Genomic DNA, 26,106 nt, shown 5'->3' with positions numbered 1-26,106 from the left:
AATGGTTTTAAATTCAAGAATTATGGTGACATTTAAAGTGACTTATACTAACACGTATAATGCTATTAATAATGTTAAATAATACTGATGTAGCTTTTTGTGTTGCATTAATTAGGTGACTAGGATTGTAGTTATTTCAAAATCAGTTGTACACAAGCGAAATGTGAAATATTCCAGAGTGAAATTATTAATGATCCATGAACTCAAATTTGCTTTTAAAGTGTCATATTCAAAATTGGAACTGCTTGTGTGAATAACATTTCAGATAAGCGTGTAATGGGTATATACCCATAATATTTAACCGCAATTAAATAGCTTTGCTTAAACTCAAACACGGTATTGTCTTTACTTTAAAAGTTGTTCCAAAATAAAACCGGTGACCGATATTCGTGTTTGGAATTTGGAAGATGATTGATGCCCCATCACTAACAAAACAGCTGACCAGAACTAAATGGCGAACTTTTAGTTATCATTCGTAAAAATTAAAAATGATGACTTAAATTTGTTGATGGAACCCCTTGGTTTTCTTGAATAATGATTAATAATATATACTTTCACAATATTCACATAAATATAAACCAAACACTTCAAATTCAATACGAAAACTCACACTTTTAAAACACTTTTGCATGAATTTGTAAAACATTCACTTTTAACACACGTTGTATGATTATTTCATCAAAACCAACCAAAAAGAGCACACATAAGTCGTTAATATTAGAATTATAATAAAATAATAGATTGATTACACGCCATGTTGTAGAAATATTGACCAAAAACATAATTTAATCACGGAGCTCTGTCACTTTAACGGTCAACGGAATAATTCTGCCAACTTGTAATAGTGATGTATGGTAATAAGGTTGAGTACTTAACCTCTCAGACAAAGACATTTATATACTATGTGTTCCTTTGAGAACTGTCAAAACGTGATAATTTTTGTGTTATTTACGAGTTTTGCTAAAAGCATCATAACTCACGTCTTGGGAAACGTAGCCTCATTCCAAAAAATGTTTTGGAAAGATTATGAAATCCACTATCGCACTGTGTTGTTATAAGTAAATATTTGCGTTTCTAAATATATATTTTATGAAAACGTCAAAAATATGTAAGAATCGATAACCATTATTTCAAAGCCGTGAAAAATGTACTTTTTTCTGAGTATCATAAAGAAATAACACTTTATATATTGAAGAAATATAATTAAAAACTATTAGTCACCTCTTAACCGTCCAAACTAAAATATTTTTAATAAATTATTTAGAAACGCAATAAATTATGAACGAACAAGATGACAGATTCAATCGGCTTAGATAATGCAGTTCTACGTTCCATAGATATTGTTGAATACAGACGCGTAGCGTTATTCATTATCGATACTCTGTTTTTTAAATCATGGCAATCCGTATACTAGTGATGGAAATAAATCGATTTTTGTAAAATCTCGCGCGTTTACGTGAAAAGACGTTCTAATGTCTTGACCGCTATTATCATATTTACATCTTTTGACGTTCTAATGTTCTGAGTGGTTAATCGATAGATGGTGGTAGACATAAAGCTTACGCCAGAGTCCGTCAGATGTCGCTAGGGTGTAACAGGTAGGTACTTGCGAGATTATATTAGCAGAGAGCAAGCTCCTGGGGCACAGAGAATTACCTACTCTCGGCTAACGAACAGTGTACTTTAACCAGACCTTTTATTGTAACGTTAATAAACGCAATTATATTAAGAACCTTTTACTGTTTTCAAAGAGTTCCCAACACCCAAGTCTGCATAAGTAAAGGCAAATATAACACTAATCATGCACTTTGTCATTTTTCAGGATTTTTTCCTTTGAATCGATTATAAATATTGTAAAGGCAATAACGAACATCATTTCGTTCTCTTTCAGACACGAAAAAATCATAAATGTTCGCATGAGAGGAAGAGAGATATCTAACTTTTAATAATGTATGGTCGCTCTGGTACATTAATGGCTACCTGCATTCATAACGGCATATGATGTCTGTGACCAAATTCGGTCTGCTAATTATCAACGGGTTAAATACCTGGGACATAACATTTGAAAGATATAGAAGATACAGAACGACAGAACATTGAACTCTTACGTGGAAAAACAGCGTTATGTGAAAAGTGACTTCTGAAATATTGGCTGTTAAACATTTCATTTGATTGTCCCGAAATTTTCGGGTCACTCTGCACGCCCGGTACTGCAAGTCTCAAATGTTCGAGACTGTGCTACAAATGAATCATATTATTGCAGTAGCTTGCCGCTACTTATATTTACGCTAGATATTTCAGCTATTAGACGACACGTTTAGTGTATTTTTATCAATTTATTCAAAAGTTTTGAGTACAAAAAATGTTAAAAAAAAACAAATAAATAATGCCATTCCATTTAAAATTTCCAGATATGTTACAATATTTTAACCACTCAGAACATTAGAACGTCAAAAGACGTAAATATGATAATAGCGGTCAAGACATTAGAACGTCTTTTCACGTAAACGCGCGAGATTTTACAAAAATTGATTTATTTCCATCACTAGTATACGGATTGCCATGATTTAAAAAACAGAATATCGATAATGAACAACGCTACGCGTCTGTATTCAAAGATATCTATGGAACGTAGAGGTGCATTATCTAAGCCGATTGAAACTGTCAAGATGTTCGTTAATAATTTATTGCGTTTCTAAATAATTTATTAAATTATTTTAGTTTGGACGGTTAATATTTTGAGGTGACTTATAGTTTTTAAATATATTTCTTCAATATATAAAGTGTTATTCCTTTATGCTACTCAGAAAAAAGTACATTTTTCAAGGCTTTGAAATAATGGTAAGCGATTTTTACATATTTTTGATGTTTTCATAAAATATATATTTAGAAACGCAAATATTTACGTATAACAACACAATGCGATAGTGGATTTCATAATCTTTCCAAAACATTTTTTAGAATGAGGCTACGTTTCCCAAAACGTGAGTTATGAAGATTTTAGTAAAACTCGTAAATAACACAAAAATTATCACATTCTGACAGTTCTCAAAAGGACACATAATAAATAAAATTCTATGTCTGAGAGGTTAACAAACAACACAAGGTAGATATAAAACTTTATCACCATAATTAGAGACACCCAATCATAGCTTTCATGTTTAAGAAATGTAGCATTAATTAATGAAAAAATACCTTTTATAGCTTTAATTTTGCGTTTTCATAGCGTTTATAGCTAATAGGATAACGTCAAGGAATGGGAGTCCGCAAGAGGGGAAAAACAATTAAATTAGCAAAATCACTTGAAACATGTTTATTGTATTATTGATTGAAACTAAACATGGCACATGTATCTACAGTAGAGTGTCATGTTCGTTCTACGATCTGTCAGTACAAGATTATAGCGACTAAAAAATATTTTTATTTATCGCTAAAAACACCATTTATCAATTTAATTCGCGAAAATATCGTTAATGCTATGAATGGGTGTCTCTAACCATAATGAAGACAAATATGCTAAGTGTCGATAGCACAAACCGTCAGTTCGACTCGTTAACTTCACACAGAAAGCCCTGAGGAAAATAACTTCCTTAAGGAAAGAAAAAAGGGACATATAAATAGAGATGGCAAAATTTCATTTTTACTAAAAACGCGAAAAAATATTTATGGTTCGAAAATAGGGCATTTATAAGTTTTCTTTGCGTTTCAAGGCATTTGAAAGTGTTTCCAGTGATTTCTATTTCGCGAATTAACCTGAAAAACGTGATTTTGGCCGTATGTCAGCTAAATTATTCCATTTAGCGAAATAGGCGCGAATTTCCCGAAAATACCGGGTATTAAAATAATATGTGAGAATTTCAAAAAATCGATATTTACATTACGATTTTTTATAATTTTGTTACTATTTTATGTGTAAATATTTAATATTTTTGTACTGTAGGCTAAAATAGCTTTTTGACATTACACAAATTGTGCGAAATAAATGACGCCTATTGATGTTAATCGCAATCTGCATTTGTTGTGTTTGTGTTCGACCCGTACTTAGAGTTTCCTTCCTTATTCATTTAATATTAAAATTAATTATTTATAATCTTTCACATGGAAATACTTGCAAATGAAGGTTAAACATATATTTTACCAAAAATACTTAAAATATGCGCTAAAAACATTCAGGAAATACATTTTTTTCTATTTTGCTACAAAACGCTAAATTATGCCTCAAAATGCTATAAAACGCTAAATTTCCAATTGTTAATGCTAAAAAATCTGAAAATTAATGCTAAATTTTGCCATCTCTACATATAAGGGATGAGTAGGAATCTGCAGGTCAGTATGTCCGAGAGTAACGGACATATGAATCCATCCCTCCCACTGCGGTAAAGGGCGATGAGTCAAGAGAGTCGGGCTGGAGAGGTCAAAGGGTTTCCCTCAACTGACCTATCTCTGAATCGGTAGACACCACCGGTTTAAACCAGGACATGGAGATTATTATAGTATGCATTACGTCAACAAAGAAACAATACTGCCTAAGCGACACGGTCTAAAAAGTACTTTAAGAAATTCTATAGAGAAGCGAATTCCCGACGTAGCAATTGAAGGTGTAGTGTTACCTGGTTCATGTCGAGCATGAGAGGCTGCGGGGGGGGCGGGGGCGGAGGCGAGGGCAGGAAATGCTGCGGGGGCGCGTGGTGCACCGGGCCCCCGTACGCAGCCTCCGCGCCCCATGCACGCTCCACGCCGCGGCCTCCAAACCTCACGGGGGGACTGCAAGCAAAGAAAAAAACACAGTCAAACAAAAGTGAAATATTTTCAGTTTTCAGATGCCATTAAACAAAAATGAATTTTGTCAAGCACAGATTTTTTTAATCTGAAACAGCACAAGAGTTCCAACTGTCTGAAATCTGGTCATCAAACATGGCCAAAGCCATCTGAAGCAACATTTCCATTCTGAATGATGGTCTTACACCAGGGCGATACTAACAGTCTCTTCCAGATAAAATGTTTTCTAGACCAGTCAGAGAGGCAACATACATGAAATACATAAAAAGTAGCAACTACAGTGTTATTAGCGCAAGCGATTCTGATTTTGTTCTCTACACAATTTTAAAAATTTAAGGGTCAAAATCACATTGTAAAATATTTCAGCATGAAACATTTCCGAGCAGTCATAAAAATGCCGCGAAAACCAGTTCACTGGTTTATGTTCATTTTATTTTTGTTATTTAAGTTGTTTTAAAATTAAAATGAGTTAATCTAATCTATCCTTCTCTGCAAATAATAATCCAACAGAGCTTTAAATAGGTTTATATTAGTGGAATGGATAACATGTTGTGGAAGTTAGTTCCATGCTTCCACTACTCTATATTAGTAGAATGGATGACATGGATTACCTGTTCTGCTGGTGTATGTGCATGTGGTGCATGGGCCGCACGTAGTGCTGGTGGGGCTGCGGGGGCACGGGGGGCACGGCGGGGGGCGAGTGCGCTCCGCCAACCCCGTCCTCCCCGCCGGGTCCCCCCTCCCCGGCCATGGGCCCGCCACTGCCCCCCGTCAGGGAGCCCCCCGTCATGGACGAGCCGCCGTGCTGGTGACGAGAGATGCGGCGGCGCTTGCGCGACGGTGAGTCCGTCTTACGGGGGTGCTCGCGCGACGGACCCGCCACCCCGAGGCCCCCGGCCAAAGGGTTGGTGTCCTGCATCATCTGCAACAAAAAAATGACTAGCTATAACACCTAATAAATGGCTTCATACAAGCTAGAGTCATATAGTAGACAACTGCTGATCCAGTACAAATCGCAAGTGCGCCCCGCTATTGAATGCGGCGACCACCTCTGGTCTGGAGCCCCAAAATACTAAATACCTTCAACTCTGTGCGTTTGATAGATTCCCCTATTTTAACAAATGTATTTCAATCTTTAGAGCACAGGCAGTCAAGTGGGAATGCTACCCTTGTTCTACCGGTATTTCAATGAAAGATGCTCCGAGAAACTAGCGTCTTTGATCCCTTCGTCACGGCGCACAGTAAGGAAACACGCGCAAAACATTGTAATGCTAAGGTATTTATTTTAAGGTTTTTATTCTCCGAGTCTTGTGTCGCCCTAATGACCAGGCAGCGTTCTGCGGATGCGCTCGTATATTATTTTACAATCAATATAGTGGTCGACAAGAATTCATAAGTTATTTTTGTTTAAACTGCAAAACTGGCTCGAGAAATATATGGACAGCTTTATTCAAGGTCAAAAATATTTTTTTAGCTAAAGCACTTTTATCACGATCTGAGCTTCAAAATATCTACTTAAAAATTAGGCAAGATGTAAAAATATGGTTTGGTTGAAAGTAAAATTAATACAATATACCTACAATAATCAAATTCCAAGACGAACCCGGATCGGGAACTTGTAATTTTAAATTATTTTATTTTTGTTAAAAAAGCAACTACATTTCAGGACACTTAATGGAAGATGTGTTCAAGTTTATTTATATACAGAGAAGTAGAATTAAAAGTACTTTTGTGTTGTGTAATCTGCCTTGCGTCGTGAGTCACTGACGCTGAAAGTTCAGATGGAGGATGCGTGTCCAGCATTTATCATCCCTTGCGTCAACTATGATTACCTACTATGTCAACTCAATTTAATAAAATTATCTGAACGTAGAATAGTTAATGACCCAAAATGTTTATATAAAATCACAAATTCAATAATTGACAGCCCTGACCTATTATACTTGATTTCTTTACATATACCTCGCAAACCAACATCGAGGCATTATCTACCGTTCTATTGTGATAACTCCAACACAGAATCACAATTCTATACCCCCGTTCGCCGTATACTAAATTTGGGTAATGACTATAAAGATGTTGTTGATATATTCAACAAATCATTCACCAAATATAAACAAGTCATTACCCAATTTATTTCAGAAAGAAGAATATAATTTAAGGCGATGCACTACGTCGTGTAATATTTTAAATCGAGCCGCAATCAATAACAACCCTTACGTAGATGGCAATAAGGTTTAAATTCCCGCTTAACACCATCCGCCTGTTTTGATTTATGCATGAAAAAAACATGGCCAAAAAGTGCCTTTTGTTTTATTTTGTGGACGTTCAGGCATAAATATTTAAAAAAAATTTGATCATTTTATAAATAACTTAATTTGCCACACTATACGATAAAACCATAACCGAAAATGGGTTCGTAAGTAGGAGATTTTGAACTTTAAAGCAGTTTTCATAGGCCTTATACATTATTTTTTCTGTGCTTATAAAAAGGCGTATCTAAAAAATACTCAATTATTTCAAAGGCCAAGATGTATTCTACTCGCAGTATTTGTTTAAAGCATCTGAAACATTTCTAGGCGACCAAATTTTCAAACCAAAAACACATAATTTTACATTACTACGTATGGCATCGCCTTAACTATAGAAACTATGTAGCTCTGTTTATCTTACCAAAGTTTTCTAATTTTCCTAGTATTATATCAAAACCAATGTGTATACTATCGACGGTTATTTATCGGAATAATCCCTTAAACGTATTTTATCGCAATCCAATTCAAAATAACGAGTGCTACCGTACAACGATCACCGTTCCAGTGCTGACAGATGATTCTTGAGATGCAGATTTCGTTCGCCACCCGGTAAGCTGACTGTGAATTAACCTTACAAATTGTGTTATCACATTCGCCTGTCATAAGCCATAGGCCATGCTTTATCTGTATGGAATAGCCCTTTAAAATACGGCTATCCCAACCCTTGTTCGTTCCTCGAACAGCCGGCGATACAAGATTTTACAGATTGACAACATTGCAGAAACTGTGATATTATAGATAGATTTTTATTTAATCCTACTGACGTGTACTCGGTACTCGGTGTTGCTCGGGGACTGTTAAATAGTTTGGGGTAAGTTTTGAGCTTGTGAATTCAAGTGTACCTGAAAACTGGGGGCACTTCAACGGGGAAATAACATTATTGTATTGTAATAAGTATTTGTTTCACTTGAACGTGACATGTCTCGAATTGGGGACGCCCGAGGAATACATAACGCAATATCTCCGCACCGGAATGAGAACAGAGTCGAATTAAAGTCCATGTAATGTAGTTTTTTAACAGTAACATTGTGGTATACAGTAGTGAATGGTGGAAAAAGACGGAGACGACCAAGAATACATTAGCATGTAGCAGTTCAATTTTGCCCTGCCACTAATTTTCTAACAACTAACAAGACCTCTCAGTTATCTATGTGACGTATGCTCTATGGCCCCTTCTAGAAGAGAGCGCCAGACAGAATTTCGAGAGCGGCGAGTTCAGTACCAATCGGGCAGCCAGCTGGGGACGACGCGTCTTGAGGGAGATACGAGCGAGCACTCCAGTCAGACAGACTTCCAGGCAAGAGATGACGCAATCAGCTAGTAAAATTTATTCACTGGTCATCGGTTTGCACCGCTTCTAAATTTTAACAACGCTTTAAGTGTTGTTTGGCGCCCCTTCACTCGTTAACAGGTTAGATATTTTATGTCAACACACAATGTCACACTCAATCTTTTGCTACCAATTTAAATTCCGTCCGTGCGCTCTGTACTTCGTATTGACGCTCACCCCTTGAGGTGTAACTAATATTGTTGTTAAGTAGAGATCTCTTGCTCTTTACGATGTTGGAATAAATGTAATATTGAAATTCTTTTCTCTTTTATTTTACAATCGTGGCAAACCCGATGTTGGTTCCTTTTTAGCTGTGACAATGGCGGCCCAAACGTGGCTTATTAGAATTATTATTTATGATTGTTACAAGCAATAGCGAAGCATTGCAGGATTCACTAGTTTGTAGTATAAAAAAATTACCAAACTCTCATTTGCTTTCAAAAAACAGTATTTATTTTGAAATACTTTAAAAAACATTCAATTTTAAATAGATACGACATGATACTATTTTGTCGAGGCGGCCTGAGGGGTTAAGGAAGACAATTCAGATAGGGGAGTAAAATTATAAAAGAAATTTTGGTACTCCCGAATATCATGAAGCCGGCGAATAAGATCTCCGGTTCTTGCAGTAGGTCACATAGGTTAACACATAAAGCAAACATAGGTTCTGCAGTAGTATGGGTAAGAGAGAGCGAGGGACACTTACGAGGTGGTGATGGTGCCCTGATGCGGTGCTCTCCATACCGCTGCCAGACGCAGCCTGCTCCATGAGGTTAGGTCCTCGCACTTCTGCAAAATAAATATAAAAATTATAAATAAATTCAATTCACCCAAAAACTGGGCAAGTAACATACTCTTCTGCAGAGATGTGCAAAATGGGTACCCAAAACCATTTGAAATGCAAAATGGAAATGGGTCAAAACTTTTCCATTTGAAAATGCAAAATGGTTTTTAGAAAAGCATTTCAAATGCAAAATGCAAAATACCCATTTTCAAAATGCATTGAAAATGCAAAATGGTTTTTCGGGTCAAACAATTAAAATAATTAGAGAATTTTTAAACAATTTTGTCATTTAATAATAGACATCAATGTAGAACAAACACCACGACTACAGATTATGAAACCACAAAAAAATTTGCGCGGGATTAATGTTACCAACGTAAAAACGTAGAAACTGCTATCTAACATTTAATATTACAGCGTCATGGCCATGTTCAGTATTTGAATCAGCATTTTTTGTAATTTTATCACTCAATTGCCAGGGCTCCTACCAGGGAGCAACTTGACAAATGTAAATTATCTCTCATAGCGAGGTTGAGGACCGACTGATATTTGGGGCTTATGAAAAAAATATGAGTGGAGATAGTAGGAAGAATGTTGCAAAAAAGCATTTAAAATGGAAAATGCACTGAGAAAAGCATTTAAAATGCAAAATGGAAAATACCCATTTTGCATTTCCATTTGAAATGGATTTATTTGAAATAAAGCACATCTCTGCTCTTCTGTTATATATGGAGTATCTGGTTCACTTGATCGTGCCATGTCTTCCTCGGGCGTTACCGACTTTTTCTGCCATTCACATTTGCGTCATATATTCTCCATAACCTCCTTTCTTCGTTTGCTCTACACACCCAAACCATCTAAGGGTCTCTTCCTTAATCCTACTCAACATTCTTTGTGAATCTCCACATTTCTACAATACGCCTAAGGGATCTCATTTCTACAACATTCAGTCTACTTTACATCAGGGTAGGTACCAGCACTCCATTGTGGACTGCTAACTTCGCTTCTTTGGACGGTTTTTTTGTTAGCGCCAACTGCTTTCAGTCCTTCATTAATGGAGTTACCTGCATTTACCCTTCTTTCAATTATAGTACATATAGGATTTGCATGACAAAAGAAGCCATGAACAAAATGCAAAAGATATGGAGTAACGGAGGCGCGAGAGGAGTGACGTCCCGGCACGTTTTCGGTGTGGAAACATGCGACACTTGGGTACTTTGTACATAGAGATAGTTCTACGTGATTGTGACGCAACCACAAATAGCCTACCGATATCCCAATCATCCTGAACTTGATAATTTGCTGACTATTTCAAATCAGTGTACAGCCAGACAGCCCCTCTACTAAATCTAGACTTTACTCGAACAGAGGAGCCCTGGAATATCGGAAAAATCAGTCTTGGGCTAACCTGTGCAGAGGAAGTAGATGCCTGTACTCGGACTTTAAAGCTCGATAAGGCGGCAGGCCCAGACGGAATACCCCCTAATACAATTGCTTATATGTCAAAAATCATAAGTCATCCACTGAGTTATATATATAATCTAAGCATTTCCACTGGTTGTTTCCCCCATTCCTGGAAACTCACGCGTGTGAGCCCAATTTTCAAAGCTGGAGACAAGGCTGATATTAAGAATTACAGACCTGTTGCCATTCTGTCAACTATACCCAAAATATTTGAAATGATTATTTATAAGAAATTACATCACCAAATTATGCCGTTTCTAGGAGAAAACCAACACGGTTTCATGCCAAGAAAATCCACGGTATCAAATTTGTTAACATTTTCGCGATTGGTGGCCGTCGGACTGGACTCGAGACACCAAACCGATGTAGTGTATACGGATTTTGCCAAGGCTTTTGATCGAGTTGATCATGATAATTTATTACTTAAAATGTTTAAACTTGGCTTCGATCAACTGACACTTGTCTTCTTCGCGTCATATCTAAAATCCAGAAGACAATATGTATCAATAAATGGACAGGAATCTAAACAATTCCCCGCCTTGTCAGGTATTCCCCAAGGGTCAAACCTTGGTCCTCTGTTGTTCCTAATACTTATAGACGACATCCAGGTCTGTGTAAAATATAGCAGATGTCTTTTATTTGCGGATGATCTCAAACTTTTGATGGAAATAATATTTTACGAAGACTGCTTAAAAATGCAATCTGACCTTGATGCTATAGCAGAATGGTCAGATAAAAACAAATTATAATTTAATATAAAAAAATGCGTAACAATGACATATACCCGCTCTCAGAAGCCCGTAGTTTTTGATTACACCATTAAAGAGAAAAAATTATGCCGAGTCAATAGCTATAAAGATCTCGGTATCGTCTTTGATCCCAAACTAACATTCTCGGACCACATATCACGACTTACTACAGCATGCTACAAACTCCTAGGGTTTATCACCAGAACATGTAAACAATTTCAGGACCCAGATGCAATGATAGCCATGTTTGATGGCGTCATACGAAGTAAGCTGGAGTATGCTAGTGGTGTGTGGACTCCGCACCAAACTAAGTATATTAATATGCTGGAACAAATCCAGAAAAAATTCCTCAGGTATGTCTATATGCGGATGCGTGGAACTTATCCAAGGTTCATGCACCATGTGGACTTACTTGAGGCAACAAATAGATTTAGCTTGGAAACTAGACGTCATGCAAATCTTGCAATACTTAGTTTTAACATAATCCATAACTATATTGATAGCCCGTTCCTCTTGGAATGCTATGGTTTATACGTGCCCGAAAACTTCAGCCGTAGTCGTCGACACGACTTATTCAAAATACCATACGGCAGAACAGATATTCTAGCACAACATAGCATGACAAGAGGAATGGTGCTATTGAATGAAATCTCAGAAGCACTAGATATATATAATTCTTCTTTAAATAGCCTAAAGTTTTTTTTGTATAATAATTATCTTCATAGGTGTTAAGATTGTCAAATTGAGAATTGTGCAGTAATTGGATAATCTATCTGTTGTGCAATAAATAAAAAAATAAAATAATAAAATAAAATTAAAAAATTTTGCAGCCAGTGCAGTTCTGGAATTAATACCATGACTCCAGCGACGAAGACACTAATATTGTTCTTCTTTATAAGCATAAAAAACAATCTGAAACAAGATTTTACGTTCACCAGCAAAACGAAATTAATATTAATCGTAAAGCATTCATCACCGCCAAAGAACTAAATGGGGATGATGTCAAATTGACTTTTTTTCCAACCTCAATCCACGTCTTCTCTGCTAAATCCTTTCTTATACAGGGTTTTCCAATAAGAGGTGTTATTTTGATATTCAATCGTAAAAGATCAATGGTTTCGTTGCTTGTGTGGCACGTAGCGCCGTTTTATTGAAAGTAAACGTTGTCCAGATCAATACCATCCAATTCCGGCCATAAAAAATCATTAATCATCTCTCGATAGCGCAATCCATTCACCGTAACTGTTGCTCCAGCCTCATTTTCGAAAAAGTAAGGTCCAATGACTCCACCGGATCATAAAACGCACGAAACAGTCACACGTTGAGGATAGAGAGGCTTTTCAACAATAACTCTTGGGTTTTCCGAGCCCCAGATGCGACAATTTTGCTTGTCGACGAAGCCACCGAGGTGGAAATGGGCCTCATCATTCAAGATGATTTGCATTTGATTCACCTAAGCGAATTTTAATAACTTCAATGCGTTGTTGAAGCGTGTATCATTCCATTTTTATTAATGGTGTAGTTTATACTTGTCAAATGTCAAAAAATGACAGCTCAAAAGTAACATCTACCGAAATAGCGGGCTATTCAAAATAACACCTCTTATTGGAAACTCCTGTATATTCCAGTCAATTATAATTATATAAACATGTATATCTTCCCACCTCCAGAACAAATTTAACATTCAAATCATGTTCGGACGCCATTTCTGTCAAACGAGTCATTCAGAATGCTACCGGCATAGTCAGTAGCGTGCAAATACCATCAAACCCAAAGGTAATCCAATAAAAAATATCTTACAAAATCTCTACAAATTAATAAACAGGTACTGTTTCGAATCTTCGTCTCCCCGTAGTCCCACAGGCTCCCGGTTATTGCAGTGTCGCATAATAATAACCGCGTAGCTTGTTACACCTAATATCAATTTGTGACGAAAACCAGTGAATTATTTCAGTGTTGCAAAATGACAAATAAACCAAAAAATTGACCCAATTTCACAATAGTACTGTTACGGAAATGTTGCATTTGACCCAAATTGATTCAACAAGATCTCGATTGATACTAAATATGTAATTTCTCACAAGATTCAATTCTACATACGGCCAACCGGAGTGGTGGATACTTTCAGTATCGCCCTGGTAAGAGACAACCATTCAGAATCTAAAAGCTGAGACCCTGAGACAAATAATTTCCATCAGGGTATGCTGCGAAGGGGATCTTTTTGAGTGGAGGATGTGAGAAAACACAGAGAAATCGTTCTACAGCCGAGCGGTTGAACACAACAACTAGTTGTACAAACGACCGCTAAAGCTCGCGGCTATTGTCGAGATACACATATACAGAAACGAAAGGTGTTCACTATAATAATATGTATGGCTGTTTCACCCAATCACACACTCTTTGAATTTCTATCTATCCCTTTTTAATATGATCCGTTCCATGCTAGGCAGGCTGTTATGTGTAGCTATTTCATCTATTCATACATCGTTATTGGTTATTCTTTTCTTATGCGTTTCGTTATTCGCTTTGCATCTAGAAACTACAATGTGCTATATTTTTTGTTCAATTAGTATGAACACGGATAATGGATACCGGTTATTAGGCAGCATTCTGCTGATATGCTCATTTCTGATTTCACAATAAGATTTCACAGTAATTGAGTTGTTTTAAATTTAAAATAAGTTAATACTTTCTTCTCTGCAAATGAGAATCCAATGGAGCTTTAGATAGGTTTATATTAGTAGAATGGATGACATGTTGTGGAAGTTAGTTCCATGCTTCCACTACTCTATATTGGTAGAATGGATGGCATGTTGTGGGAGTTAGTTCCATGCTTCCACTACTCCATATTAGTAGAATGGATGACATGTTGTGGAAGTTAGTTCCATGCTTCCACTACTCTATTAGTAGAATGGATGACATGTTGTGGAAGTTAGTTCCATGCTTCCACTACTCTATATTAGTAGAATGGATGACATGATGTGGAAGTTAGTTCCATGCTTCTAATACTCTATATTAGTAGAATGGATGACAAGTTGAGGAAGTTAGTTCCACGCTTCCACTACTCTATATTGGTAGAATGGATGACATGTTGTGGAAGTTAGTTCCATGCTTCCACTACTCTATATTGGTAGAATGGATGACATGTTGTGGAAGTTAGTTCCATGCTTCCACTACTCTATATTAGTAGAATGGATGACATGATGTGGAAGTTAGTTCCATGCTTCTAATACTCTATATTAGTAGAATGGATGACATGATGTAGAAGTTAGTTGCATGCTTCCACTACTCTATTTGCAAGCGTTTCCTAGGATTGGATGCAAAAGTTGTCCACGGATAATCACAGTTCCTTGAGTCTATCTTCATACCGCCGGTCTTGGCGCTTAGTATTTTTATACATCGTCTCTGTACATCTTTGGCAAAATATGGACTCCATATTTGGTTAGCATATTCCAGGAGAGGTTGAACATTTACACCTAAAAATTTAAAGGTTCTTTGTCCAAAGGTAGTATTACTTTGTTCTGGTTTTGTGATTAAGTGAGGCGTTTTTAATCTTTGTCTTTTTGAAATGATATGATATGAATGACATTTTTGGTGTAGGTTTTTTGTTTACAGTAGACTCTTGATAATCCGAACTAATGAAAACCAACCCCTGTTCGAAGTGTTCGTATGTTAGATAGATAAATTAAATGAAACAGCTGTTTGCTTAGGAAAATTATAATTATCACAAAACACTTCTATTCGAGTTCTGTTATTGTATCATTATTGGCCAGTTGTTTAACCACTCAGAACATTAGAACGTCAAAAGACGTAAATATGATAATAGCGGTCAAGACATTAGAACGTCTTTTCACGTAAACGCGCGAGATTTTACAAAAATTGATTTATTTCCATCACTAGTATACGGATTGCCATGATTTAAAAAACAGAGTATCGATAATGAATAACGCTACGCGACTGTATTCAAGAATATCTATGGAACGTAGAGGTGCATTATCTAAGCCGATTGAAACTGTCAAGATGTTCGTTAATAATTTATTGCGTTTCTAAATAATTTATTAAAAATATTTTAGTTTGGACGGTTAATATTTTGAGTTGACTAATAGTTTTTAAATATATTTCTTCAATATATAAAGTGTTATTCCTTTATGCTACTCAGAAAAAAGTACATTTTTCAAGGCTTTGAAATAATGGTAAGCGATTTTTACATATTTTTGACGTTTTCATAAAATGTATATTTAGAAACGCAAATATTTACGTATAACAACATAATGCGATAGTGGATTTCATAATCTTTCCAAAACATTTTTTAGAATCAGGCTACGTTTCCCAAAACGTGAGTTATGAAGATTTTAGTAAAACTCGTAAATAACACAAAAATTATCACGTTCTGACAGTTCTCAAAGGGACACATAATAAATAAAATTCTATGTCTGAGAGGTTAACAAAACTTTAATATAACCTCCACAGAACTTGAAAATCAACTGTGAAATTTGATGAATTGTTCAAATTCTGTGAAACAACGCGTCCTTGGTCATAGACTGATCTGGTTTAAGATTTCTGTCGAAATTCATTGAAATATTTTTGACATATTATTACTTATAACTTAAAACTATGTATGATTGTCTGAGGAATGTGGAGATCCGCAAAGAATGCAAGGCTGATATAAGCGTAGGGAGTAAGATCAAGAAACGGACGCTTAGATGGTTTGGGCATGTAGAGCGAATGAGCGAAGAAAGGAGTGTAAGGAGAATATACGAGGCAAATGTGAATGGTAGCAGAAGTCAAATACTTGAGTCGGGCCATGTCAAGAGTCAGAATAATAGAAGAGTATGTATGAATGTGAATGAGGCAAGGAGTGTGTGGTGTGACTGAGTTGTTTGGCGGTCCGTTAGTTAGTACTTATAAAAATAACCAGCATTATCCAAAAATTCTAAGGACGGGTTGTTTCGGAGAATTTGAACAATTCATCAAATTTCAACGTTCATTTTCGAGTTCTGTGAAAGATTTTTTCAAATTCTGTTTTTATTTCAGTTTTGTCAAGCAACTAGCCTATAATGATATAATAACAGAACTTGAATTGGACTTTCACAGAACCGAAAAATGAACGTTGAAATTTGATGAATTGTTCAAATTCTCCGAAACAACCTGTCCTAAGTATTTTTTGGTTTATGTTTCTTCTTTATTTCTTTCATTCGCTTTGAACTAATTTTTATTCTTTTTTCATTCGTCTGTTTACTTACGTAATCTTCTTTTATCTTTTCTTTCTTTCTAAATTGTATTATTGACTTTCAATAACTATCATGTATGGAAAAGGGCACGTCTAAACAAATAAATATATAAATATGAAATGACAAAAAAGTGAGGTTACAATAATAATTATAGTACATTTACTAATGTTCAGACATTAATAATCAACAAGGACAACAAATTATCATAAGCAATAACCTGAAATATCAAATAAACATTAAAGTCAAAATATTTCACTAATAAATGAAGATATAATATGTCTCGACGCCATCTAGTGAGAAATTTAGCACTAAAAAAGCCTTTCCTACAAAAATAAAGTTGGTTGAAAAAAATTGTTGATTGAGGTACTAGTACATATTGAATCATTTGGCGGGTTGGAAATAAACCGACGTAGCTCAGTGGTCCAGAACACCTGACCGGATATCAGAAGGTGCGGGTTCAATTCCCGTCGACGGCATTTATTTTACTATTTTTTTTTACTAGGGAGATATTTTCGCTTTGTTTTGATATTTCAGGCGAGTAATTATTGCTTATTATCATTATAATACATTCATCTGATAAATGTGTTTTTTTTTCACTATCAGTAATTTTAGTTCAATATTTAGACAAAAAAAAACGTAAGATTAGCCAATTTGAAAAAGTATACGTTTATCTCTAAATAATATAAAATAAAGTATAATTATAATAAAAGTTCTGTTATCCATCCAACCTACTTTATAAGGAATGTAACGTTATGTGTATAAAACAGCTATATATCACTCAAATACTTTGTAGATTTTATTGCAATATTAAATTTGCTGAAAGAACACAAGAAACGCGTGCAACTACAGGGTTTTCCAATAAGAGGTGTTATTTTGAATAGCCCGCTATTTCGGTAGATGTTACTTTATAAGCTGTCATTTTTTGACATTTGACAAGTAGAAACTAGGCCATTAATAAAAATGGAACGATACACGCTTCAACAACGCATTGAAATTATTAAAATTCACTTGAGTGAATCAAATGCAAATCATCTTGAGTGATGAGGCCCATTTCCACCTCGGTGGCTTCGTCAACAAGCAAAATTGTCGCATCTGGGGCTCGGAAAACCCAAGAGTTATTGTTGAAAAGCCTCTCTATCCTCAACGTGTGACTGTTTGGTGCGGTTTATGGTCCGGCGGAGTCATTGGACCTTACTTTTTCGAAAATGAGGCTGGAGCAACAGTTACGGTGAATGGATTGCGCTATCGAGAGATGATTAATAATTTTTTATGGCCGGAATTGGATGGTATTGATCTGGACAACGTTTACTTTCAACAAGACGGCGCTACGTGCCACACAAGCAACGAAAACATTGATCTTTTACGATTGAATATCAAAATAACACCTCTTATTGGAAAACCCTGTAGAATTGGCTCAATTGGAACAATAAAAACACCCTAATATAATGGAACTTCCTTCTTCTTCTGGCGTTAGTAAGATTAGATTGTTAATATTAATTTTAGTTGTAAGTTGCTAAATATGTAAATACTCGTATATATGTCGTTAAGATAGTAGTTATAGGCCTTAGTCGTAAGTCACTAGATATAAGTCTTAGAGATAAGTCAGTAGTTCTAGTATTAACTCTTTAAGAAATATATTTGTACAGCGCCCTTGAGGTGATTTCTCACGAAAACGGCGCTATATAAATTAGCCAAATATTATTATTATTATTATTACATTGAACTTTGTGTTGGTACATACTAAAACTTCTGTTGGTCAAAGAAATTATTTATATCAGACACCACTTATGTTTAATATTCTTCCAAATCATATTAACCCCTCCGACTTTTCGCGAACTTGAAGCTAAGATGTCTTTACCGAAATGTCAATTTCACGAAAACGTTGTGTTATTACCGCCTCACAATCAAAGCTCTATAAATGAAACATTACTGAACGGAGCCGAATAGTAAAAACTGTTTTAGAAAGGTTACAAAATAGGCTTTCAAATTGTTGTATCATAAATAAATATTAACATTTGTAAATATTTAAATTTAGAATGGAAACATGAAAAAATTGTAAAAATGACTCACCTGTAATGTTTTATGTAAAAACGATACTAAAATCACGGATAATGTAAAAAAAAACACTTATTTCATCGTACAAATGTACAATAAACAATTCTGTCACTTCACTTTTTGACCATTTCATACAAAATATATTTTTAAAAAAATAATTAAACTTGCGAGGCGGGTCGGCACGTCAAACGGCTTTCTTGGCGTCGTTTTACGATTTGGCGGGTAAAATTTGCTTCCACTGAGTAGGTCTTTTTACGGGTTTCTATGGATAACTTTGAATAGAGATGTGAAGCTTCATTCAATACGAATATTCTACTTTTTGTTTTAGGGATGTCACTAGAAGAATAACGGAGTTATGACGATTTTTGTGGAAACACACGCGTTGACGTGTAAACACGCTTATTGTACTTGACTGCTATCGTTATTTTATCGTGTATATCTGCTTACGTTGCTGACCGGTCAAGTCTACCAATTCCTTAGTTAAATTTAAAAAGTTAGTCAAGATTTTTGTATTGACAGACGATTGTCTAAATATTTTTTCATCCTTGTCCTTTCTTAAATAATAAGATTTTATATAAGTCCCATTTGCTAAAAACTGAATGTCACCCTATCTGTCTTTATTATCTACTTTGCTTCTTCTTTTGAATAATGATTAATGATTAGTTATGGTTCAAATATTGTTACAATTTACTGTCAAATTACCCATCTGGTAACTCATCAAATACATTTTTTTTTCTTTCTTTTTGAAATATTTTGTGTTGGTATGTAGTATTACTTTATGTTTGTGATAACTCTATGTTTGCGTCACTCAAATGAAAATTGTTAACCACGATACAGGCTTAGTCCTAGTGAGGATAATTTTTATTAGAAAAACCGTGAAAAGTCACCTCAACCTTCACCGAACTGCAAAAATAATTGGAATTTTTTTTTCAATCCCTATAAGCAATGCTTTTGTTGAATGCATCTTTTCTTTAATGGGAAAATTGTGGACAGACGAGCGGAAACAGCTTGTCAGTAGACACAATGAAGGCAGAGTTAATTGTGAAGATTAATTACAATATAAATTGCCAAGAATTTTTGAAGTTTTTGAAGAAACCTGAGCAAGAAAAGATGCTTAAACATTCCCTTCAAGCTGTCAAGCTGGTCCAAGTCAGTTTAGCACTAGCTAGGTCATTTATATTTTTTAAAAAACCTTACCAATGGTAATTTACCATGACATTTTGCCTTAATTAAATAATTCATACTAAAAAAGTTTTATTTTAACAAAAAAAAAAAAATATTTCTAAAATCTCCGAGTTAACTGTTTTTGAAAGGTGGCAGCCCTAACTAATAGTGAGATGCAATAAATAAATAAATAAACAAAGTGGCTCCGCGTCTCTCTGTTTGTGCGCTTAGTTCTTCTAAACTACGTAACAGATTTTGACGGGGTTTTCACTCATTTAGAGAACTTCTTCCGGAAGAATTATATATATAATACATGTTTATTATATTTATATAAGAATAGAAAAGTCGAGGAACGCCGGCTAAACGTCAGTTAGTTTCTAATAAAAGTCTAGCGACACCGGGTACACGTTACCTAGTTTCTAATAAAAGTCTAGCGACATCGGGTACAAGTGAGCTAGTTTCTAGTAATAATATTTTAACAACACCATTCAAAAACAGTTTTTTTTGTTTTCGGATACATAAAATTATTAAAACATTTGGATTTTATTGCAAAATGAAAATACACACAAATTCTCACAGTATGACAGAGGCCTGGACTGCTGAATAAATAAATTTTGAAGATGCGTGAATGTGAATGTTGCAAGGAGCGTGTGAAGACAGAGTTGTGTAGCAGACCTTTTGCGAAGAACCTGCGTTATTTTAATTGTTCAGTGTCTCACCTTGTGTTCTACGCTGATGGGGCATATCGTCCCGCAGGCAGTCCTCGGGGTGGCGCTGATGGGGTCCCCCAGGGCCCCCGAGAGGTTTGGGGTAGCCCCCCGGGTACCCGGCTCCCCCGCTCGCCTCGCCGCGTCCGCTGCCATCTCTGAAACATTGTACAAAATACTCATTAGAAACATACACTGTTGATAGATTCCCTCGTAGGTTCTAGAATAAAAAAGAACATTCATTGGATAGCCAACACCACTCCTATAGCGGCGCTTTGGTCGGACAGGATTCTAACTTCACTTTACCTTCTTATAATTGTAATAATAATAATAGTAATAATTGGATGACTTTTATAGCGCTGTTTTTGTGCAAAATCACCTCAAGGGCGCTGTAAAATTTTATAATACATTTCTACAGTGATCTGTGTTATTACTAACTATTTATGGAGATAATATACAGTACAATACTTACCTGGTAGGTCACTTGAGATTAACACTTAATTAACATTAACTAATTGTTTATTAGCAAAATTTAGATACAGTATTTAGGACATAATTGGAAAATTGGATATAACTGGACTTTCTCTCAGGAATGGTATATTTAATTTAAGGGTACGACAGCTTAAAAAGGTAAGTTTTTAGTTTAGACCTGAATTCTGTTGGACTTGTTATGGATCTTAGTTCCGGAGGGAGTTTATTCCAAGCCTTCGGCCCAGATACTCCGAAAGCGCGATCACCAAACTTAGTATTTGGCTTGCGCTTAGGTTCCATCAGTCTGCCTACAGCTGCTGATGTTGCTGATCTAAGAGTTGACTGCCTCAGACCAGTGTTTTCCTGGACGCATAGTTCAGAGATGTAGGGTGGGGCCATTTCATTGATGGATTTAAACACCATCCAGCACAGTTTGTACTGGATTCTTTCAGGGCACTTGAGCCAGTGAAGGTTACGAAGGTGTTCTGAAATGTGTGAATATTTAGAAACCCCGGTTATGAGCCGTGCTGCTGCATTAAACACTGATTGAAGTTTGTCAATTTGATATTTTGGAAGGCTGGCATAAATACTGTTGCAGTAATCGAGACGTGAGACTACGTAAGAGTTGATAAGTAGTTTAGTTGCTTCTGAAGGAAGGTTTCTTCGGACAGACTTGAGTTGTCTTAGGTGAAAAAAACCGGTGCTTACAGTCCTATTTATTTGACTTTTCTGAGAAATGAGGTGCCAAAGTTTGCAAAAGACAATTTCTCATAATCCATTTACCAATTTTCTGTTTTTGAGGTAGAATCTTGTGTAAAGTAATTTAGTTTAACATATTTTAAAGGAAACTGTTTAAATAGGACTTACATCTAAATGTGCAGATAGAACCATATGCAACCAGCTAAGGCATAATAATTGATTGCATAAGGTTCTAACTAAGTTTCTTGACACCTCAGAACACGGTAAGGCGATGTTAGAACCCTGTCCAACCAAAGTGACGACCTACACTGTAACAACGATCAACTGTCAGATACAAACAAAATTGCAATTGCAAACGGTTCAAAGAGATGTCAGAACCTTGTAGAATAAAATGATTCTTTAAAAGCTAACGAAAAGCTAAAGAAGGGAAAAACTAACCTTAAAACTTTGGCATCAATAAAAATGGCCGCCAAGTAACAATTGGTTTTAATTTGAATGAAATAACTATTAAAATGTAATACTTTCCATTTCCAGGAACTGAAATACTTACTTCTCATTATTATCTAGTGATATACAGTGTTTTTTCTATAAAAAATTGGATATTAACTGTGTCTCCACCATCTGTATATTTGTGCTTTCTGTATATTTTGTAGTTTTAGTACTAAAAAGTCACGCGTTGCGAGTGCCAAAATAATGTCAAAAAGCCCTCGTGGAGCGACGAGAAAATGTTTTCAATACTTCAATGCAAACACGGGTAAAATCCAAGGTGTAATATTTCATTGGTTAATACATGCAAATTAATTACTTTTATAGATTTTTTTTTATTTTCTTTTCCGGATTTTATGTCCGGGTTAAATCTTCCCCACAGGAAAAACTAAACCCTTCCACACACTTTTCCACAAATGATCATCTAGTCAACCAACATTATGCAAGTGCATTATATAAGCAAAATAAATACAAAACAATACAAGAACAACACGTCAACTCACCAGAGATCAAATGGGAAAATAATTCACCGACTCCAGATATTTTCATATCAGAGGGTTCGGCTCGGTAGAGCTCCTAACTGGACCTATAAATCCTACTGATCCCTCAATATAAATATTTTAAAAATCTTTCGTTATTCTACATGTATTCAAAATGACCGACTTTTGCATCTTTATATATAAATTTTTTGATAGATCTAATACGCCTAAATTTTGAATGAATTTTGAATATGGGTATAATGCCAGTAGCAATAACGAATGATAATATTTTTATCGTCCGAGAATGCCAAATTATTTTTATCTCATTTAAAATTAATACAATTGTTAGAAGAATCAATATTAATACAATCGCTAGAAGATTTTATGCATCATTAGAGAAAATTCAAGGCCGACTAGAGTACTGGTCTGGGCGCGCAACAGCCAAACTATCAATTCAGTGCTATCACTAAGTAAACTTCAGTGTTAGAAATAGTCTAATTACTCTGTTTATTTACATGCTTGTGGTAAAACAACATACAAATCAGCAGTAACAATGAATATCAACAACAATGGCCGCCATTTGCAAACTGTCATTGCTCTATTGGTACGGCACTGACTTGAACATTCCACACCTCAAAATGCATCAGGCGCCCAGGCCTGTACTCTAATCGGTCTAATGCTAGTATTGAAGAATTTACTGAACAGAGTGTTTCTTACTTATCACGTTTTATCTTAATTTTGTAAGACAACAAGTATTGTAATGTCATTGAGTTAATTAACATAATTCCACTGTGATTTAAAAACAAAAAAAACTTGATTTCAACTTAAATATCTAATGGAGTCGAGTGTTTAAGAAAACATGCATAATATAGGTTTTTTGGGTGTTAGTTTGGGTTATTTTAATAATTAATGGGTATTTCCTAACCTCAAACATAACTTTAATTGAGAAAACGGACTTTAATGCATCTTTTTCCAACTTCCCAGACATAAAAATAGTTATTTACTGTAGGAATTAAGTTGAAACCAAGTACGAATTCGACAAGTTAATCATTAAAATAATTGAACAATAAATATTTACCCGAAATTCCAGTAATCCTTGTACCTAGCGTGGCGACGGGGTGGGCGGCCTCCGCCCCCTGCTCGCCCGTAGCCCCTTCGGGAGCCCCCGTGCCCCCCGCCCCCGCAGTTCATCCCGTTCATCCCCCACAATCTGCCCCCAACGTCCCCAAACAAACAACCTCCAATTCACTTCTCACTGTGTTTCCAAAAACACCACTTTGTCTATCACTGTTCACTAATTTCAACACCCCATCACTCCATTTTAATTACTAATGTCTCTTGAATATTTGTTGCTCGCGTTTTCAATCTGAAATAAATAAAAGAATATGAAAAACAAATTAATGACATACAGCTGTGCGGATAGGGATGTGCAGTCGACATTGTAATCGAATATTTGGCAGGATTATCGAAATTTTAATCGAAATACAAGAAAAATCTAGTATTTTATCAACTATTTTTTTTTGTTAATGTTTCCTTACTCTGCTTACCGCTAAATACGACAAAATTAATTAAAAGTAAAAGGTACTCATTCAAATTAATTTGTAAAAGAAACAACTATTTACATCTAGAAAAACATAAATCAGGGGACATGCACAAAATAGGTTACTAGATTTTTAGTTTGGTTTTTTTTTTTAAATAATCGGAACCCTTCGATAAACATCACTTCATACCAACAAAATCCAAAAAGGTTGCAAAACATTTTTTGACAAGAGAAATTTTGATCTGACAAAAAAATGAATTTTTATGCCTCTTACACTCTCTCATGACGTAAATATTTTTTTCTTTTGTAATTAGGTTGAAACGAAGTGTTATTTAAACAATTTGTGAATATATAAGTGCCAATATTTTTTCAAATAAAACTGGGAAGACGTTCGAGATTCATGTAACGTAAAATCGTACAAATATCATAAATAGATACATTATAATGACGGCATTGGAAGTATGAATTACCGAAGCAATGTAAGATTGAAACATTGGTTTATGTAAATTTGCACTAAAGGTTGAACGGTTGCGCGGCCTTTTCATACAAAATTTAAATTTGGATGTGAGGCCAAAAATCCCAACCGAACTGAATAATTATTTTTTTAATCGAAAAGTAGCCAAAATTTAGCACGGATATGAGTTTCAAATTATGATTTTTCAGGATTTTACAGGCAAGTTTGGCAATTCTTGGAAAATTGAATTCCTTAATGGCCTATATTTTCTAATTCAAAACATAAATTAAATAGATCAGCACACATTTGCTACATATTCTTATTAAAAAACTAATTGTTTAGTTTGGTCAAATATTTTAGCCTCAAATCAAAATTTATTTTTGTATGAAAAAGGCCGCGCAGCTGTTTCTCAGCGTAAAAAACAAGGGACTCCATAAATATAAAAATGATTTTAATTCCATTTATTTGCACTTTGCCTTTTGCAATTTTGTTTCACTTCTACTGAAAACATTAACGAAGATTTTTATTAAAAATTTTTAATCGATTAAAAAAATATTATTAATATGTGAATCGCGACTATCCCATCACTAGTCAAACATTTTGAATTAACATACAAAGCACCAACTTAACGCGTATTATCAATTAATCAAAAACACTTAAATTAACTCGAAACTCGTCAAATCACCACAAATTTCGTTAAGGTTCATCAAAATGGTTCAAGTAAACGGGATAATCCACCAACGAGGAAAAAACACAAACAAAAATTGAAATTCTCAGAGAAATGACTTCGCTACCAACTTCAAGACGCCAATGGCTACAGATTCACTTTCTTTCACTTTTCTCTCCAAAAAAACTCACAATTATCCCACAAAAACTGTCACAAAACTTGCGATGACGGGAGCTACAACTCTTGCGAAACGTAAATCACTAAATGCGTAATGCCTTTGTACATTATTCCTCTCGAGAACAAGGCCCTCGAAATAACCTTGCAAACAATAAAATAATTGTGCATAACTTTTATAAAATTTTTATACGTTTCATTAGTTGACATTTCACTCGGTTTTAAAACGGATTAACACAGATTGAACATGGAAATAACGTAAAATAACATTAAAACATGATATAATGCAGTTTTAGTGGTGACTATTGGTGGTTTGGTCGGACATACCTACATAACACAAGTCTATTGATCCGAGCAGGGTGGGTCTACTCTTTGTGTGGTAAAATGGCTTCACGGCCAGCGCAGCGGACACTGGGGGGCGCTGTTAGTGTGTGTCCGCGGTCCCGGGGGCGATATTGCGGGCCAGCTGGGAGTGGCCGAGGAGTGGAGCGACCAAGTAGACCCGCAGGAGCGCTTTGTCCGTCACGCAGAGTTGTTTTGGAAGTGCCGCCGTGAAGTTGG

The 26,106-nt window shown here is 35.4% G+C and overlaps 1 protein-coding gene across 2 annotated transcripts in view; it reads right to left on the bottom strand.

Moving 5' to 3' along the window:
* The window catches only part of mura (ring finger protein murashka), a 42,148-nt gene extending 16,042 nt beyond the window's left edge, over positions 1-26,106 (bottom strand). Inside the window, exons 1-6 of one of the 2 annotated variants that reach the window (XM_089643685.1) lie at positions 25,873-26,106; positions 23,789-24,076; positions 20,588-20,733; positions 9,128-9,210; positions 5,391-5,701; positions 4,611-4,764 (exon numbers count right to left, since the gene is read on the bottom strand). In XM_089643685.1, the coding sequence (XP_089499811.1) occupies positions 4,611-4,764; positions 5,391-5,701; positions 9,128-9,210; positions 20,588-20,733; positions 23,789-23,910 (816 nt within the window). In that variant the 5' untranslated portion in view covers positions 23,911-24,076; positions 25,873-26,106. The remainder of the gene's footprint in view (positions 1-4,610; positions 4,765-5,390; positions 5,702-9,127; positions 9,211-20,587; positions 20,734-23,788; positions 24,077-25,872) is intronic. The other variant, XM_089643686.1, reaches the window with a different exon arrangement.

The sequence above is a fragment of the Hesperophylax consimilis genome, chromosome 20, assembly GCF_061612785.1.
Source record: "Hesperophylax consimilis isolate HC1 chromosome 20, BYU_Hcon_1.0, whole genome shotgun sequence".
NCBI classification, from domain to species: Eukaryota; Metazoa; Arthropoda; class Insecta; order Trichoptera; family Limnephilidae; genus Hesperophylax; species Hesperophylax consimilis.
This window is presented reverse-complemented; position numbering and strand designations above follow the sequence as displayed.